This window comes from Rhea pennata, chromosome 3 (genome assembly GCF_028389875.1).
Source record: "Rhea pennata isolate bPtePen1 chromosome 3, bPtePen1.pri, whole genome shotgun sequence".
Taxonomy (NCBI): Eukaryota; Metazoa; Chordata; class Aves; order Rheiformes; family Rheidae; genus Rhea; species Rhea pennata.
This window is the reverse complement of record NC_084665.1, coordinates 119646828-119666218: the sequence shown is the minus strand read 5'-3', so window position 1 is coordinate 119666218 and position 19391 is coordinate 119646828. Positions and strand designations below refer to the sequence as shown.

Below are 19391 nucleotides of genomic sequence, written 5' to 3'. Positions count from 1 at the left end.
CATGACTTCTATATGACAGAGAAGCTTGAGTGAAATTCTTAAGATTTATAAGATTAAATTGTAATTTGTTTTTAATATTTCATGGGCTGTGGAAAATAATATTGTATCTTTGAGTCCTTAAAAGCATTAATTTATAGCCCACTGAAAGAATGTTTTCATTGCTTTCTCTTTATAGGGCAGACTAGGGTCTTTGCAGACTATTTCAAAATTGGGTTGTATCCTTAAGAAGCAGTATAGGGAAGAAGCACAGAAAAAGTGGAGAGAGATTAAATAACCTATGAAGACGTTCGTTTTGCAATCCAGAAATGTTAATGTACCGCCAGTGTAAAGTATTGTTAGTGTTTTGTGTCTAAAAAAAACATTTCTAGTGTTATAGGAAAATTTGGAAGCCATGTACTGCATAATTTATTCGATTAATTGCATTTTAACTGTGTTCTTTTAGTGTTACTTTTCAACTGAATGGAACTTGCTTTTCCAGCCCTTTGACTTGTAATGAAACTGCAAAATAGACTAAAGTGAGATTCTTCCTACAGCTACAGTGGTATAAATCTACAGAAATGATGACTGAAATCATTTGGGTACCACCAAATTTATACTTGAGCAAGCTAACCACGTCACTGATTGTATAATACGCTACACAGTTGTCCACCAAATGACAGGTTTGAGTATGGGCATGATTACCATCAATGAGCCACAAATTTCTATAATCATATAATCTGCTGTGCTGGTAGGAAAGAAGCTAAAATAGTAGCCTGAGCAAGACAAGGAACATGGTGTGCTGTAATAAGAGGGTTGTGTGTTATTTAGGACAGTGATTCCTGAACTGTGGTCTGTGGGCCACTAGTGGTTCCCAGGACACTTGCTTGTGGTCCGTGAAGAGCTGGCTGATCAAATGAGTTGGCTCTCTCACTAGTTTCCACTTGCTAAGCTGAATTAATGACAGCTAAGAATACTTTTCTAATAATACATTTTTTTTTGTGTAAGCATTTGCTGTGGTGGTCTTAGGGTTTTTTTTACCACCCTGAGTGGGTGGTGATGGGGGAATGGAATTGTGGTCTGTGCTGCTGCAAATGGAGAGGAGGAGATTATCGTGCAAGGTAGATTCTCTTAGGAACTGGAGTCCTAAAAATAGTGACTTATCTTTAGCTAAAAGCTTTTGTCCTCATTATTGTGTGTAAGTGCAAAAGAGAGAATTTTGCACAAAGATGTGGGGAGTCAAAATGTATTTGGTAATTTTAGCTATCTTGTGGCTCTCATTTATTTTTAGTAGTACAGTGTTTTTAATGATTGCTGATTTTGAAGAATACTTACACTGCTTCTTTAAGGTAAATGAGAACTATTTGCAATCTGTTCAGTCAGTTTTACCTCAAAGTCAGTGTGTTCAATTAGTGAATCCTTATCTGGACTTCATCCCTGTTTGATTAGATATCTAATATTACTACGGTAATATTGTTTGATCACTACTGTAATAGTGTTTGATACCTGGACAGATTCAGAGGTTGTGATGAAATATTTTAAGGAACACAGTGATAACTGCTGTGTTTAGAAGATGTTTACATCTTGTATTAGGCAAGCAAAGGGAAAAAAGTAGAGGAAAGGCAATTGAAATGGCATCTTAAACACATTTCTTTGACATTAATTTATATTTTTTAACAACGTTATCTGCTTCCTAGCTATATACATTAAAATATCTGGGAATCATTGAAAGCTATACAAATTTCTTTATACCCTGTTTTTAATATAAGATGTTTCCAGGTTTGGTCAATTATGTGTAAATATTGTTGACCCTGATGACTCTATTATCGTGTGCTTGTTCTAGAATGCAGGATTGAGTGGCAAAATGCCTCTGTCTAAAGGTGTTATATCGTAGGTGCATTAAAAAAACATGTTACAGCCGTGTCATCTCAGTGGAATTACGCCAGTTGCCTGTTAATTGTGGTTTTGAAATTTATAAAGAGGAGAAACTTCCTGTTTGTGTAGCTGTTCTCTGCACTGATAAATCACAGTGAGCTCTTCGCATGGTATTCGTCAGCGGTGATGTATCCCAAATCAGGGTGTACATGGAGGAACAAGCTGTTTTTCCCAGACAAGGTAGGAACTGTCAACTCAGTGCGGTGCAGTCCTGCTGCCGCTCCTGATGCAGCAATTGCTGTTGCTCAGGAGCCTTACTCCTTCCTCCTGTTTGGAAGAGGCGCCTTAAGGAAGGAAGCCTGCATGCCTATGGATAGGTAAACAGACCTTACGGGGAGGCATTAGTATTGATATAAATGCTGGCATTTTTTTCCATTGCCTGGTAAGATCTGTATTTCATTGCATGGTTTTTACTGCTGGGTGTCTATTTTAAGCAAACAAATGAACATTTCATCTTATGATCCCACTGGAATGTTTTAAATCTAAATGTGTGAAAAATAAATAGCACTGGAGATGCTGCAGTCTTCTATTTACTCTAACACTTCTTTCCTGTGAGCCACATTTGGTTAAGTATTCAGAGAGGCCCCATATTCATGCAGATAGGTCCTTTGAGTGAAATCTTGCCATATGCTGTTGATTTTATCACTACTATTTAATTTTAAGCATGTTTAAAAATCTTGTTCAGTTCAAAATCAAAAGGAAGAAAGTAAAATTTTGCCATATGCAAAGAATTTCTAAGTTACTCTGTTATTTTATTTTTTCTGGTTACCCAAAACTTAAGCAATTTTAACAGCTTCTAGCATCATACCTTAACAGCCGCATATTTTTTGATAAGTTCACTTAAACACTATTAAGTTGATTCTGGTACCACTTAATGCTAAGCTCTATATTCCATCGACTTCGATGGAGTTTTGACCAGCTTATGTTGATATTACCAAGAATATGATTTTGTCTATACTTTTTGTATAGCTGTATGAAAAATGCGTTCCCTATGTTCTCTGTTTCTTTTAACGATTTTCACTGTCATCATATTATCTAGGCATATTGTGAACAAATGTCTATGAATAGCTTTTAAATCCAATCTACTACTTTATTTGATTAGTTCTCTTGTTAAAAAAATTAAAATTTTTAATTTCAATCTACAGATAAGGTTAACAGAATTTTATTTTTAAAGATATGTTTTAAAGTAATCACTTTTGAAATGTAATATAGTATTCTGGATACTTATCCAGAAAACAAAAAAATTTTTTTTAATTGACATACATCCATTAGTGAGTGTAGTGTCTTTGCTGCCTGTATTCCAGGAAATTTTAGTTAGGTTTTAAGATTGTTTATGGATCATTTTCCACCTTTTACTCCATGACATAGGTATGTTCCCCAACTGATACCATCCCTTCTAATTAGGTGCAGATGGCTGTTAGTGGGGAGAAAAATGTTCAAGAATTTGAACCTTATGAAAAGGTAACATTTCTATCTTTTGATGTATTGACTTTAGAAAGCACACCACAGTTCACTGAGATGAGCAGCGTTGTGATATTTTGGTGTAACTTGTTTGAATGTTTACCATGCTATTGTATGGAAAGTAAAACTGAAATAATTTATTAAGCAAAATATTGAAATCATTCTGATTATTTTCCTCAAGGAGAATGATTAAGAATCTTTTAAACCAAGTCAGTTTGAAAAAATGTTTACTTCTGCCAACAGAATGAAAACAGATTACCCCCATAGTAGGGAATAATCTCTTGTGTCTCAAGGTGTAATGGGTCTGGTTTTGTTTTGATGCTTGAATTAAAAAGTTTATTCACTGTATGGGCTAGCTGTAAGAAGAAAATTGGTCAATAAATTTTATTTATTAATAGTAATTTCTTTATGATCTATACTGTAGATAATTTTGTTGCCACTGAAGCATGCAGTAAATGGTACAGATCAGTTCAGCACTATTTAATAGCAGTTTTGTTTTTAATTCACTGTGATCTACAGTGAATTTGATCTGAAAAAAATCATAGAATCATAGAATCAGTAAGGTTGGAAGGGACCTCTGGAGATCATCTAGTCCAACCTCCCTGCTCCAGCAGGGTCACCTAGAACATAGTAGACAGGGTTGCATCCAGGTGGGCCTTGAAGATCTCCAGAGAAGGAGACTCCACAACATCTCTGGGCTACCTGTCCCAGTGCTCCATCTCTCTCACAGTGAAGAAATTCCCCCTCACGGTCAGGTGGAACTTCCTGTGCTTCAATTTCTGCCCATTGCCTCTTGTCCTGTCACAGGGGACAACTGAAAAGAGTTTGTCCTCGTCCCCTTGACACCTTCCCTTCAGAGACTTGTACACGTTGATAAGATCCCCCCTCAGGCTTCTCTCCCCCAGGCTGAAGAGGCCCAGCTCTCGCAGCCGTTCCTCATAGGGCAGGTGCTCCAGCCCTCTGATCATCTTTGTAGCCCTGTGCTGGACTCTCTCCAGTAGCTCCATGTCTCTCTTGTCCTGGGGAGCTCAGAACTGGACACAGTACTCGAGATGAGGCCTCCCCAGGGCTGAGGAGAGGGGCAGGATCACCTCCCTCCACCTGCTGGCAACACTCTTCCTACTGCACCCTGGAATACCATTGGCCTTCTTGGCCACAAGGGCACATTGCTGGCTCATGGACAACTTGTCATCCCAGGTCGTTCTCTGCAGAGCTGCTCTCCAGAAGGTCAGCCCCCAGCTTGTACTGGTGCCTAGGGTTATTCCTCCCTAGGTGCAGGACTCTGCACTTGCCCTTGTTGAACCTCAGGAGGTTCCTCTCCATCCAACTCTCCAGCCTGTCCAGGTCTCTCTGAATGGCAGCACAGCCCTCGGCTGTATCAGCCACTCCTCCCAGCTTGGGATCATCAGCAAACTTGCTGAGGAGGCACTCTGTCCCCTCGTGCAGGTCACTGATGAAGAAGTTGAACAGGATGGGACCCAGGACTGAGCCCTGGGGGACGCCACTAGCCACAGGCCTCCAACTAGACTCCACACCACTGATGATGACCCTCTGAGCTCTGCCTTTCAGCCAGTTCTCCATCCACCTCACTGTCCACTCATCTAACCCACACTTCCTGAGCTTATCTGGGAGGATGTTATGGGAGACAGTGTCAAAAGCCTTGCTGAAGTCAAGGTACACAACGTCCACTGCTCTCCCCTCATCTACCCCACCAGTCATTCCATTATAGAAGGCTATCAGATTGGTTCAGCAGGATTTCCCCTTGCTGAATCCATGCTGGCTACTCCTGATCACCTTCTTTTCCTCCATATGTCTGGAGGTGACATCCAGACATCAGCAATGTACAACAAAATTCCAGATTCTAAAAATAATCTAGTTTGGAACATGCTACCCTTCAATTTGCTTTTCTTTAGTAGTTTCCCTTTCTTTAAGGGGCAATGTAGTCGTACCAAATGTGAAAAGATACAAGAATGTACAGGAAGAAATAACTGCATATGAGCTTATTCTTAGATAATTAGTTTCATTAATGAATTGCTCTTCCCTCTAGTGCATCTAACTAAATCTCTTACCAAGATTAAAATTAGAGCTGCCATCTTTGAGAAAAGGACAAGATGATAATGGTGACGTGAGCCAAGGCTGAATGAGGGAGACTTATTGCTGCTTGTGGGATGAAGGAATTTTTCCTTTATGCTCCTTCTCATGGTCTATAGGAGTATTCTTTAGATTTAAGTTAGACATATTCCTACCTTTCTAAAGGTTATGTCTGTTAAAATAATTGTAAGTTATTACAGCTATTAAATGGCTTTTGATGTAAGATGGCATTGCATAGTTGACAAACTAACCCAATGGCTTAAATGATAAAGCAGACTCTGCTAAAATTCACTGGAAATCTTATTCTATCATTTTTTTCAGAATAAAACTGTATTTTTTAACATATTACCATTGAGTCTTTGCTGTCTGAGAATCTGTTGATTTCCGTAGCAGTGTTTAGGTGATTTGGAGGAAAAAGTTTGACCTGCGTTAAACACAAAGAGACCAAATTCAGTATTCCTGAACAAAATTTAAGATACTTTAAAATTTACATGATCGTATTTGGATCTCTTTATGTGCAGAGCACATTAAATTCAGTTCCTGTCTTTCTATATAAATTGTACTTTAAAGCCACAGGCAGTTTCCAAGAGTTTAGAATGAGCTGTGACCTGGATGTCTGTTGATATGAATAAATTGAAAAAGATCTGCTGTTGCCTGACTGTCACCCTAGCACTGTTTGTGATTCACAAGTGAATTGATTTGTTTTTTGTGTAGCACCTTCCACCTGTGTAAAATGAAGACCCCCAAAACCCTTATTAATCTATAATGAAAAATCAGCTTTGCAACAGTAGCACTTTCATCTCTATTTTGGCTATAATGTTAAACTCCAAGAAAAATAAATCCATCACAGTATCTTTGGCATCTTGCCATACCTGCTATGCCGTATCATTCAGCAAGGTAACTAAGAATGGAGCCTTCAATGTTTTCTGCCTGAAGATTAAGAATGAAACTGCGGTTGATAATAGGGAAGAAATTGGCCAATTAGTTTTTAAATAATATTAAAAAATGGTGTAAAAGAGAAGATGGAAATCACAAGTTAGAGTGGTTAACCTGGCAACGTGTTTCTCCCCAAAGACAGACAGTTCACACTTTTCAGTGCATGCAGCTGATTACAAAAGTATCACCAGGTGATAAAGAAACCTATAGTACTTAAAGAATAAGATGAAATTCTAGTCCCTCACCATAGTTTTGTCACTGATTTTAATAAATTCATACTTTTACACGTGATGCTCTGCTCAATTCTCTTTTGCCTTAAGCCGTGCATTGGTACGAGGAATGAGAAATGGAATATGAAATACTCCTAAATCAAAATGGTGATTGATTTTCCACTGATTTTGCACAAGTGCAGGTGATGGCAAAGCGTGGAACTCAGTGAAGTGTCGGACCAGAGAATTAGATTGGAATGGCATGTGAATGGGCAGCAACCCCCCAGTGCTCTGACATCCAGTGGAGGAATTACTGAGTCACGACTGGTTACATTTGCTGTCAGTTTGCACTGCTTGTGGAACGAGCAGACCAAACAGAGACATGTGATTAGGCTTTTCAGAAAAGGAATGATTAGATTCATGGATTAAACACCATGAGGTAGCACTGCGGGACTAAATATATTGCATACATTTCAGGCTGGAATAAACTGCTGTAGCTTTTCTGAAGTCAGCGTTGTGGCCCCAGTTTACAGCACTGGGGAATCTTAAGATATGTTTTCGAAAACTTCCTAGAATCAATCAGTCTTGAAGGATACAGTTTAAAGATGGAATAATGTTGGTTTGCGTATGTGAGTTGTTTACTTAAAAAAAAAACAAACAAAAAGGATGCTAGATAGGATTGTTATATAATTTGGATTTGTTTACTGCAGGTAGTTTTTCTAGATAATTAATTTAACATTTTTATGAGTAAATGAAGATATAACCCAAACCTTCCTATGCAGTTCTATTAATATAGTGTAGTCCCATATGAATATTTAGGAGAGTAAAGAAAAAAAAGCCATACCTTGGCTGACTGAATGCTATACTAGCGCCATTATAGTGGCTAGTTAAGTAGGAAATGCCTTTGTGGTTTTAAGTGTCACTCTAAGATATTCATACTTATTTTAACATTTCAGTCTTTAGCCTGAATTCAGTAGAAGCATTGAGCAATTCAGAAAATCTCGCTTATTGATCTTTCCAGCTATCTTCCTGTTTATCGCTGTAAAGAACAAATTATATTGTCACTTGTGGTACAGTATTCGTGCCCATCTGGATACCCTGTGAATAGCTTGTTTTTTCCCCTCGCTCCATCCCTCTGTCCCTCCCATCTCTTTACCTCTTAATGTCATCTGCCTAGATTACCTGCAGTGCATCATGGTTTTGTTTTCCTTGCGTTGTTAAACTGTCCAAAGACAAGTCTTTGTTAAAGCGGGCTATTTACTGAAGTTGTTCTTTTTGCTACCTAATTCACTAAGAAGGTTCTATGCCTTAGTTTCAAGGCTGAAAATTCTCCTTGTTTAAATGGGAGGTGTTATATCTGGCCAAACATGGAGAGATGTTGATACTAATATACTTTGCACTGAAGAATTACGTTAAGGAACGATGTACTGGGTGCGTGCTTCCTGGCCAGAATCATACATTACGTGCCGCAGGCTGATGGTGCAAGATAATTTAAGTACCAGTGAAACATATTTGCCCTTGTGAAACTGAATGATATTATTTCGGACTATATGTGAAATGAGTATTCCCAAGAGAAACTCACAAGGTGGAAATTTTGAAGGATGCGACCTGCCAGTCAGACAAAGCAAGGGAAATACAACTTTTGGGAAACTGAATGTGAGATTTCAGGGGCCTACATTCAATGTTGCAGCCTACCCTTTCTGTGGAGCAAGTTGATCAAATCAGCAAGATAGTGGAAATTGCAAGGTTTTCTTTCTATTGGCTGGACATATGTTATTGACACACAGACTCAGACCCTGTTATGTATAAATATAAACATAGTAATAGTTTTCCTGAAATATTTTCCTGAAAATATTTTTTATTGATTTCATTTTGTCAACCACTGTGTGTTCAAGTATATGAGCTCTGCTTTCTGTAACTGTCTGTGAAGTCTATGCCCTTGCAAGGCAGTAGCCATCATTGATTTCTTCCAAATCTCTCCTTTTACCTAATTTTTTTATGCGATACCTAAGAAATGCACTTCACTTCAGCAGCTGGTGTGTTGATGGTTATTGTCTTGCTGGATCTTTACTACAGAGTCCAGAGGTCTAAGCATCCTGAAAAGGGCAATGTGTTCAGCAGTTCCCACTATGTTGGTATCATCGTTTTGTTTTGTACCTGTTCGCCTATATGTAGTCCTTACTATTTCAGGCTCTGTTTGGTGATTCTTCTGTAATCAACTTTGGTAGAGGTAGTTTTGTGGTAGTTTATTTTGGAGTTACTGAAAGAGAGGAGAATTGGTGGAAGATTTTGAAGGACTGTCAGCACTAAAATTACTTGTTATCTATTATTTTGCAAGTGCAGACGTGCAAACCCAGAATTGACTTTAAAACTGAGCAAAAGCTAACCTTGGTAAAGCCCGATAAAAGCCTAGCTTATGGTAAAGTCAGAACATAACATTGTTTTCTTGCACTCTTCCTTGTTATAAGCAGTCTTTAGTAGTCCAAGTTGTGTGCTGCTGTCAAAAGAGTGCTGCTATGGAGCAACCTGAAAGTAAGGAAAATATGAGATAAATAAAATCATGAATTTTATACTTCTATTCCTGTATATTTAGATATATCTTACTGTAGCAGCCTGCTTTAGCAAGGAAGTCCCTTCCAGTCTTGTTTATTTGGGCAAAAGATGAAGGGAATTCACAGAATTCATTAGAATTGAGACTATCCAAAAAACAAGAAACTTGCAGGAGCAATCAACTTCTCATTGGCTCAGACTTCTTAGCTTTTGCTCCTGGAGGTGATTATACAATGGAAATTCAGATCTGTTTTTCCACAGTGATGGTTCTTTAACCCTTCCCCAGCTAAGCTTTTTCTTTATTATTGCTTTGTTTTACTTTGCTTTTTGTTATGTTATCTTGATTGAAAGTTCTTGTAATTTGTTCTTTCTATAGTCATAGGGCTTATTTAATGTAAAATGTAGTCATACAGATATGATAAAAATTTCTGCCTGTGTTATGTAAAACACCTATACTAAATTTACTTTATGCATGTAGTATTACTAGCTAATGGTCCTTGCCTTGCCATAATTGGGCACAACTGCAAAATTTTATCCCAAAGCTTGTACCATTATCTTATTATACCTTGTTAATAGTTGCCCTAATTTGTTAGCAGGAAGCAAGACTTGGAATGCAGAATAAAAATAAGTGTCTCTCAGAGATCTTTATTTAATAAGTTCAGTGTGCTGTTGTATGTTTTTAATCAACAGTTGTTTTTTAGTATTTGTCATGTTTATTAGTTCATTCTGTCAGATTATGTCAGTAATAATTTAATTATAATACAGCTTCCTTTGAAAAACAGATTAGGTGTTAAATGAGTGTCCCAGAAATAGGAACATATATAGCAAAGGAAATCAGTAGTTTAATTTGTAAATTAAGGTTTCATGTTAGTTTTCTAATAAAGAAAATAATGCATATGACCACTTGAGTTTCTTGAGTAAATGGTAATTTATTTGTGAAGGATACCTTTACAAAAAGTAATTACTCCAATAAACACTAATGAGTGGTGTGTTTATATTAAAAGTTGCATGAAGAGTTCCTGAGGGTACCAGGGCCAGTTAAGGTCTAAGGGTTAATCTAAAACACAATACTTTAAGACCTTGTTCCTGGTGTCGGTAGGAGTTCTTCAATATTTATTGAACATTCTTTCATGTTTTCCATCCCATTACTTTGCTGTTTTATTGCTTGCTGATACAAATTATCCAGGGCTCAATAATCAAATCAAAGTTTGAGCGAAACATTTAGACTTTAAGCAATAAATCTTTAGCGGCTCTATTTTCTAAAAGATTTACCTATCTTAAATGTGCAAACTTGAAAGCTCAGTTTTTAGTTTTACAATTCTATTTAAGCATTTTCATTTGGCATCATTCAGTGATGTAGAATTCCTGTGTTTTGTCACAGAACAGAAACAAGTGGGTTATTTGATTTTTAGAATTAAACTCCTGACTCTGTGGTCCAGTTTAACAAGTATTCCTTCAAGGTAGTTTAGATATGGGGCTGCTTTCTGCCTGCTGCTGTGTGAAAGCAAAGATTAAACTTTCCACAAATTGCCTCATATAGACAGTAGTTACTTTATCACAATTTCTGCTTCTCCTGGCAGCATTGTGTGTAGGTATAGTGGAAAGAGTAGGTGGGGCATAAAGTCTAAAACACTTGGCCCTTTATGCTGGATCCACTTGCGGTCTTTGGTGAGGGCGTAGTGCACTTAACGTGACCTTAAATTAATTCTCCTGAACCATTCAGTTGGCTTTACTTGATATCTTGTGCCTTACCTACTCCTCCCACACACATTTTAATAGCATCATTGACCTTTCAGTACTGTTCCCAATTTTGCTTTATTTTCTTTTGATACTTTCTTGTGATGTTATTAGATTTTTGTCCATTAAAACTTGTTTCTTTCCTCACTGTTAGCATAAAGGAGTGTGGTGATGTATCATGCAGCTGAAATGAGTGGCATATTAAGAGGAAGAGGTGAGTCTCTTTCTGGTTCCTTGATTCAGTCTGCAGATACTTACCTGTCTTTATCTTGTACCTTGTATCTTGTTCAGTTCTGAAAATTTCTGACCACAAGATTTGTATGCTAGGTTCATTAGAATTTGTCCTTTGATATCCTGGCACTACCACCTCAGAGTAAATGACTTAGTGAAGAAAAAACAGTGTTAGGGGTTCTTTTATTCCCTTTCCTTCATGGCATATAATTACAAATCACTTTTTCACACAGATCATGATGCCAGATTCATTGGCACTGTTCACATCTTTGATACTGTCAGCTTCATGTGACAAGGTCACATACAAGATTTTCCTCCTGGAATGGTGATTTTTCTCTTAGCTTGAATTTCTTCCTTCATTGTAGACCACAGATCCAAAAGAGCCTAATTCCAGATCTTGAAATCTTGTCATGGCTCAGCTGTAAATCTTGTGAGTACTTATAAGAATCCATGAAGATTTATCTGCCTCTTAGTAATAAAGAAGCTCTTTGGCTTTATTCAAGACAGGCTCTGTCCTCTTCCTGTGATCTACAATGTATTAAGAGTCTAGCTGGCAATAACATTTTGGCATATGGGTTCCATGGTCACAGGCTACGTGCCTTTTTAAATAAAGTATGTCCACAGAAGCAAAGAAAACTTTTTTTTTTCAGCCGTCTCCTGTTGGCTCCCCTACCTACTTGCCATCATTCTTTGTAACATTAGCATCTGCCTTTCTTGCTCATTCTTTCTGTTAGGGATTTGTTCTTCGATCTGGGCCATTTCCAGATGTCGTCAGATGTTACTGAGCAAGATAGGAGCTTTATTGTCACCCTCAACAGTCCAATGCGGAAATTCTCGTGATTGTCTCACTCTAATCAGCATCCTGCATCTGCATAGCTGGTGATATCTGTTAGTAGTACCATTTAGAGACTTAGACTCATATGGAAATCTTTTATTTCTTATTTTCTTCTTATTTTCTTACTGTGCTCAGTGCAAGGATTTTGATGTCCGTGTAGGGTTTTTTTTTTTTTTTTTTTTTTTTTTTTTTTTTTTTTTTTGACAACAAGATCTTGACAATCCTAGAAGTTTTCTAAGAGGACAGAAGCATTTAACAACTGAGCTTATTTGTCTGTACTCTCGTAAAAGACAGTAGGTAATTACCCTGTCTCCATTAAGTTCATTATGGCCATGGCCATATTAACTGTCTAACCTGTGAGCTATATAGTTTTTTACAGATTCTAAGTATAGGTACCAAATATCATACAACAACATGACTCTTCATTTTTTTATTTTTATTTTTTATCATCTGGAATTTTGTTAATGAGATGAAGACAGCCGTGGAGATCCTTTTGTTAGAGGGTACTAAGCCATTTGGTTGGAAAAGTAATGAGACTGCCTTAAATTCACAGCTCATGCATGTGCTTTGGCAGTGATTAAACCTAAGCCAAGAAGACGAGGAAGGAAGGGATTAATCTCCACTTTCAGTTCCTGAGCATTGATCTCCACATTCAGTTCCTGGGCATCAGGACATTAATATTAGGTTGAGAGAACTTCTTACTTACCCTTACCTCTGAGATGTTAAAACCCTAACACGTAGATATTGTTTCAACTAATGTCACATCTCCAATTCAGATAAAGTTGTGGCCTCGCGGATCATAGAATCACAGAATGGGCAAAGTTGGAAAGGACTTCTGGAGATCATCTAGTCCAACCCCCCTGCTCAGCAGGGTTACATAGAGCATGTTAGACAGGGTTGCATCTAGGCGGGTTTTGAATATCTCCAGAGAAGGAGACTCCACAACTTCCATGGGCAACCTGTTCCAGTGCTCTGTCACTCTCACAGTGAAGAAATTCCCCCTCACGTTCAGGTGGAACTTCCTGTGGTTTAGTTTGTGGCCGTTGCTAATAAGCAGGCTATTAAAAATGTCTAGTCCTGAGAATACCATCCATTTTTGCCTCTCTGCCTCTTTCTGGCCTCTGTTTTTGCCCTTATTCTTCTCTTCATTCCATTAGGGTATTAAAAAAAAATGCTTATAAACAGCCTTCTTAGCACTTTTGGATGGTTTTGTCTATAATCAAGGCTCATTTCAAGAGAAGGAAGTGGGTGGCCTTTACATTTATTTATACAATTGGCTGTTAAGGGACTCCTCAGGTACCATGTTCATTTAACATCCTGAAGATAACATTCCGGGACCTTTGATTCATTAGGGGTTTCATGATGTGTTGGGACAAGTCCATGCCTAATCTGAATTTATTGTTTTAGACTTTCTTTTCTAGGGCTAGTTCACTTCAAAGATCCTATTAGTGGCAAAGGGAAAGTAGTCAAACATTTTATTTTCTTCTCTCTGAATAGTGTAAATAATTTTTGGAAAGAGTAACACAACTGTACTATTTTCAGTGCAGTTTATGTACATCTAGCTGAGCTCCTAGCCTCTCCAGAACACACTGTAAAGCATCTAAAGTGGCTTCTGAAGAGATTCTTCCTTGAATATATAAATTAAATAATATAAATTATAAAATGTATGTAACTTTTAAATGTATATTATTTTGTTATATACTTTGAATATAGTGTATATTCAATGCATGGTCACATTTTTATTTCCTTTTATAGCACAATGGTATGACCTTTTGCTACCTTTCAAAGTACTGTATTTCAACCTAACTCAAGAACACTGTAGTACCTGTATTCTACCAAAACAGGTTTCTTAACTATTTGGCATACATGTATGACCAGAAGGGATACACTTCGTGGAAGCCAGGTATTACGCTGTAGTAACGATGCACTATTATAAAGAGAAGTACTGGGCTGTCTTCAGAACCTGATGTAAATCCTACCGTTTTGTCCCGTTTTCCCGCTTACCTTCCATTCTATGATTAATTTGTTATATAAAAGCAAAGGCAAAAAAGTTAAAAGATATTTTTGTTTGATTTTGAGTATGGAGGTAGGGAAGACACATGAGACTGGAGTGAAATGATCTGTGGATCAGATAGTTTTTCAGATTTGTAATAACCCATAAAATGAGTTAGATTGATTATTTCAAATGTAGTTTTATTTGTAACTGATTCATAAATAGTTTATTCAATTTATTTTAAATGGGGAAGATTTTCTTTCCTGAAGAAACTACCTGTAGCAGTCCATGTTTACAGTAAGTCAGTGATTGAGCTAGTCTTTGTCATGCCACAAGAAATGCTAAATAAATACATTTGTGCTGAGGATAAAAAATAGGATTTTCTTTTTTTTCTTTTCTGCTGCGTAGCTCGAAACATACTTGATCGTCTTCCTTTACTTAAAAAGTGAACCAGAACTATCTTTTGCATCTCTTGTTCATGATTAATTCGTAGGCCTTGTAGTATTCCTGTATAAAGGAGTGTATGAGTTTGTCCTGGAACAGACTTTATCTGCAACAAATGCACACTAGTAGAGACTATGTTTCAAGCTTAAATGTTCAGTCACCCACTGACAGCAGGGTAGCTGTGAAGCTTGACACACAAGACTTTTTTTTTTTTTTTTTTTTTTTTTTTTGGTGAAATTGGGGAGGGACAAAGGCATGCAGAAATTAAATGCACAAATTTAAGTAGTGTTGGCAAATCTTCTCCCGCCCCATATCTTTTTGAAATGTCCAATTAAAAGGACTCTATATTTTTTTTTGTAGAATTTTAATGAAAGGCTAAGTCTTTCTCAGTCTAATGTATGCTTATAGCTGATGTTCTTTTTATTCTGCCTAAGAATTTCACTTGCATACACATCAGAAAAAGAAAAAAAATCTCTGTTATTTCCCTGAAAATCAGAGTCATGTTTCGTTGCAAGATTAACATGTTGAATAATCTCAGAGCAAACACTTTATTTTAATCTATCATTGTTTTCTGACTATGGGTTTAGCAGAGGTCAGAAAAAGAGATTCATTAAAGTGATTGCACATTTGTTTTTCTAAAAGCACATCAGAAGATTAATTCTTTGCCAAAAAAAATATAGGAATACAGTATTTCTTTTAATAGACTTCAGCTAAATAGAGCCTTAAAATCACATGTCTAGGCCCAGATGGGGTGTTTGCCGCATAAGGTACAACTCATATAATTTCTACTATCTGAAAACTGCTTAAATGAGCTCTATTTCAGCCATACCATTTAGTCCACACCTGAGGTGGAGTAACTCACCCTCTGTTCCCTTCTCTGATGCAGAGCCATTGGAGAGCTAACTGGCAGTGTGTTTGTGCAAGTCTTATTTGCTTATATAAAGATCTCATTTAAGCTCCTCCACCCAAGAAATTCATGTTGATTTTGGACAATCCCTGGATGATTTTATTCCATAAAATAAATAAATAAATCTTTCCAACCTGTGATGCAGCCCTGCTCTCACATATTTTGGACTATTATAAGCGTAACATTTGTGTTGGGGAGATGTGAGCTAACATGTGACATGGACAATTTTATATTTGTCCGGAAATAAGATAGAATATGTATTTCTATATAGAGTTATGTGACATAGGAGTTTCACGTGACCAAAGAGTGATGGATCAGTCTGTGATGAATAGAAAGCATATGGATCCCCAAATGCTCCACCACTTGCTTATCCTCCAGTGTGGCTTTTCCAGAATTATAACCAGTATGATTTGATTTGGCAACATTCCAGCATTTGAGAAGGAAAGGAAAAGTTGCATTAAACTGCTGAAACAATTCTCTTGGGTAAGCATTGGCTGTCAGGAATCACTTTCAATCTAAGAGAGCTTGTAGGTGTTTGTAAAATAGGCCAATAGACTTGGGAATCTAAATAACTAACCATCTTACGCACAGTCCTGCTCAGCTCCGTGGTTTGGCCCAATGCAGTTGAACTGGTGTCTGTAATCATAATCAATCATAACAAAACTGGCTGTTTGAAAAACATTTCTTATAAGCTCTTTTCTTGCTGGAGAATTTCTTAATGCTTGGGAAATAGAGTATGGAAATTATAGCAAATATCTGCCAAGGAAAATTGATCTGTTCAACACAATATATGATAACATATATATGCTCAACATGACATACTCTGTCACTTGTTGCCATATCCACTGGGCCATCGTATTCCTAGTATTCTTTGTTTTAAGTGGGTTATATATACCCTTAATTAGACTTGTGATTTAGACAGCCCATTCCCACATGATGTTAAGCTGCTGGGTAAATAAAGAAAAAGTAGGAGAGACAGCTTTTGCTAAAAATAGAACCCAAGATTAAAAACAATGTTTTGGCCTTAGGTCCTTATTTAGGGTTTTGGAAAACAGAACAAGCTTTTTTATTTTTCCATTACCTGTAGAAAGCCTAATAGGCGAAATATTACTTCTCATCTCATTTTGCATTCCTTTAGTGTTTTAATAAACCCCTTTTTCATTTAAAGTAAACTACTGTAAATTACACTGGTATGATCATTAATAGTTTTAGCGGAAATATTGGTTTGGTTGAAAAAAAACTTTTTTGTTGTGACCTCTCTGATAATTGTTTAAGGTTCAGAAAAAAAGCATCAGAACACATTCTTTAGCAATTGTTTTCCTTCAAAACCTTTTACTTTATATAGATGATCAGAAAGGTAATACTTTTCCAGCCCACTTAGACTACCAATTAGTACTATTGCTGTTACGTTCCTGATACCTTCAGTACCTTAATAATTTTAGCATGTGGAAATACTGATCCGTTACCATCTACCACCTGTGTGTTAAAAGACTAGGTAGCATTAATAATAAGATGAACTATGTTCATAGTTAAAGGGAGAAAGGCTCCTTTTAGCACTTTCTCCAAGCAAGTGCAAAACCAGCTATAGCTAAAACAGGCCTACACTGATAGCTAACTTTCTCTTACAGTGGTGTTTGAATGCCTTTCAGTCTCCTTAAATGTATCTTTACAATATCTCTGTCTGATGGATACTTTATTCCAGCTCTGTTTTTCAGACAGGGAACTGATGCACAGGACCTTTAAAGAAGCTGGGGAGGAAGTTAAGCACCTAATACTTGGTGGGCCAGTTAGGGCTGTGTGTGTACTACCCCCATTAGATGTTTCTGAGCTGCTAGAGGTGGGTGATTCTTGTCAGGAACCTGCTTACTGTCTGTAGGACTGGAGCTCAGCGGTGAGCTAGTCCCCATCAGATGTTTGAATCTTGCTGCCAGGATATTTGGCTTATTCCAGACTAAAGCTGTATTGCAAGTCATCTTGTAAGGAGTATGGCAGATTAGGGGTTTAAGTTTGAGTATGAAATGAACTCTGAGATAATAGTATGGATTTAAGAAACCAAATGATATTAGTACCAGTACATCTCTTTTAAATAAACTATAGGAATATGTTGTTTTGTGCTTGCTGTCTTTCTTCTTTCATTGTTTTTTTCAGGATTTCTTCTTGCAATCTTTTCCATACAGTGGTCAGGTTTAAAAAGGAGGAATGGTGTATCTTTAGTATAGCTTTTAGTTTAGTTGATAGAGCTTAGGAGATGAGAGAGGAATTCGTACACTGAGGAGCTTTAGAACCGTGTCACTCACTTAATGAGCTAAAAGTGCCCAAGTTTTCCATAAGATGTGCTTCAGTCACCTGATTATCCTTGTCTTATTTGTTGGCCAGGGAGACAGTAATTAAGCTCTCATCATAAGTTATTTGTCCAGGTTCCTTTAGGAAGTCCCTGGCAAGACAGGAATGAGGTTGCACAGTAATGTGGAACCATGAAACTCTAACCTGATCTTTCTCTTTATGCTAATGCTCCATATTGACACATCCAGCCTTCATATTTTTCCTCAGTCTATGGAACTTTTGTCTGTGTCTTTATTTTAAGACAAGAAGTTTTCAGTATATGAAGGTCCTTAGTGCACGAGGACATAGGTGATAATTTGTCTAGAATGAAAGGTCTCTTGTTCCTGTGTAACGTTGCTAGTCCTGATCTCACAGGGTAAAGTTTGAAGAGGTTGGATCGGTTTCAGTTGTTTGAATGCCTTGAGTTTCGTCTTGTATTGAATGAAAGAGAACATAATGCCAGACGATGTGCTGTCAAGCTCCACGGGTTTCTGTATCTTTCCCGGCTTCCCCAGCTAAACGTTAGACTTCACATTCTGAGCAGGTGATTCATCAGTCTGTGTTTACCGGTAGTGCTAACATAAAATTACAATTTTTAGGTTTTTTTTATTTATTTATTTATTTTGGAGTTTTCCAAAGAAGTGAAGAAAAATGAGATAACTGAAATTTCTAATATTAAAACAAAGGACCTTTTTTCTTTTATGTTTCAGACACAGATATTAAGGAGCTAGAGGATGTTTTTGGACTTAACGGACAAGTAGAGCATAAGCTGAACTTCCTCAAAAAGAATGTGTCAAAAGATATAAAGCTGGTACTGATTGCTCATTCTATTGGTTGCTACATCACACTGGAAATGATGAAGCGAGCATCAGAACTTCAGGTACATCAACCTTACAACCTGAAAGTTGCATTATTAGCAAAGCAGAGTACGTGCTTAGCCTATGGGTAATGCCATGTCTTTCCTGTGGAAGCTGTGTTCTGCTATACGGAAACTCTTAGTTTCATTAAAGTAAAATAGAAATTCTCATTAAAGTAAAATAGGGAACGTTAATGACTAACCCAAATAAAATACAGAAAAGTTGTTTGGTGTAAAGTAAAGTTCTTATTTGAATTTGGACCTCCGAATGCCATTGTAATATAAAAGATTAATAATGGTGATGAACAAATTTAGGACTTTCTTATTGTCTTCTCATCTTTAAATAATTTATAAACAGATCACTAGGTATTTGATAATTATGTTATGTTATTAAACCATAGTTAAGACTGGTTATGATTTTAGTAGCATCTTAACTCAAGGCAAACAGTTTATTATCTATACATGGGGACATATATGGAAAAGAATAGTAATACATATTGTGATGAGTAGTAGTATAAAGGATATTGTTTAAATACATATGCATATATCCTTTCTGCTGCAGATCGGCCTTGGTTTGTGTAATTTGAAGAGAATGGGAGGTGTTGTTGCAAGTTCTTGTTATTGTGCATCAGTGTTTTTCTTTTCCCCTATGAAGCAGTATGAAGGCTGAGACAGGACAACGGGATAACTACCAACTACTCTTAGTCCTCAGTAATAGTTCATTCTAGTAGCGGATGATGAATGAAGAATACTGAATTGTTGTTATTTTTTACTCCCTCTTCCTAAATCACTTCTGTTACATTATACGGTCTTCAGTGGAAGAAAGTACAGTGTTAGTGTAAGGTCTCAATTTAATATATTCTTGAGTAGGTTCTTCTAGTTTTTCATAACCATTTCTGCCTGTCTAA

At 37.0% G+C, this 19391-nt stretch overlaps 1 protein-coding gene across 1 annotated transcript in view; it reads left to right on the top strand.

Moving 5' to 3' along the window:
- Nucleotides 1-19391, top strand: part of LDAH (lipid droplet associated hydrolase) — a 121123-nt gene that overhangs the window by 40057 nt on the left and 61675 nt on the right. Inside the window, exon 4 of the mRNA XM_062573179.1 lies at nucleotides 18338-18507. Coding sequence (XP_062429163.1) covers nucleotides 18338-18507 — 170 coding nt within the window. The remainder of the gene's footprint in view (nucleotides 1-18337; nucleotides 18508-19391) is intronic.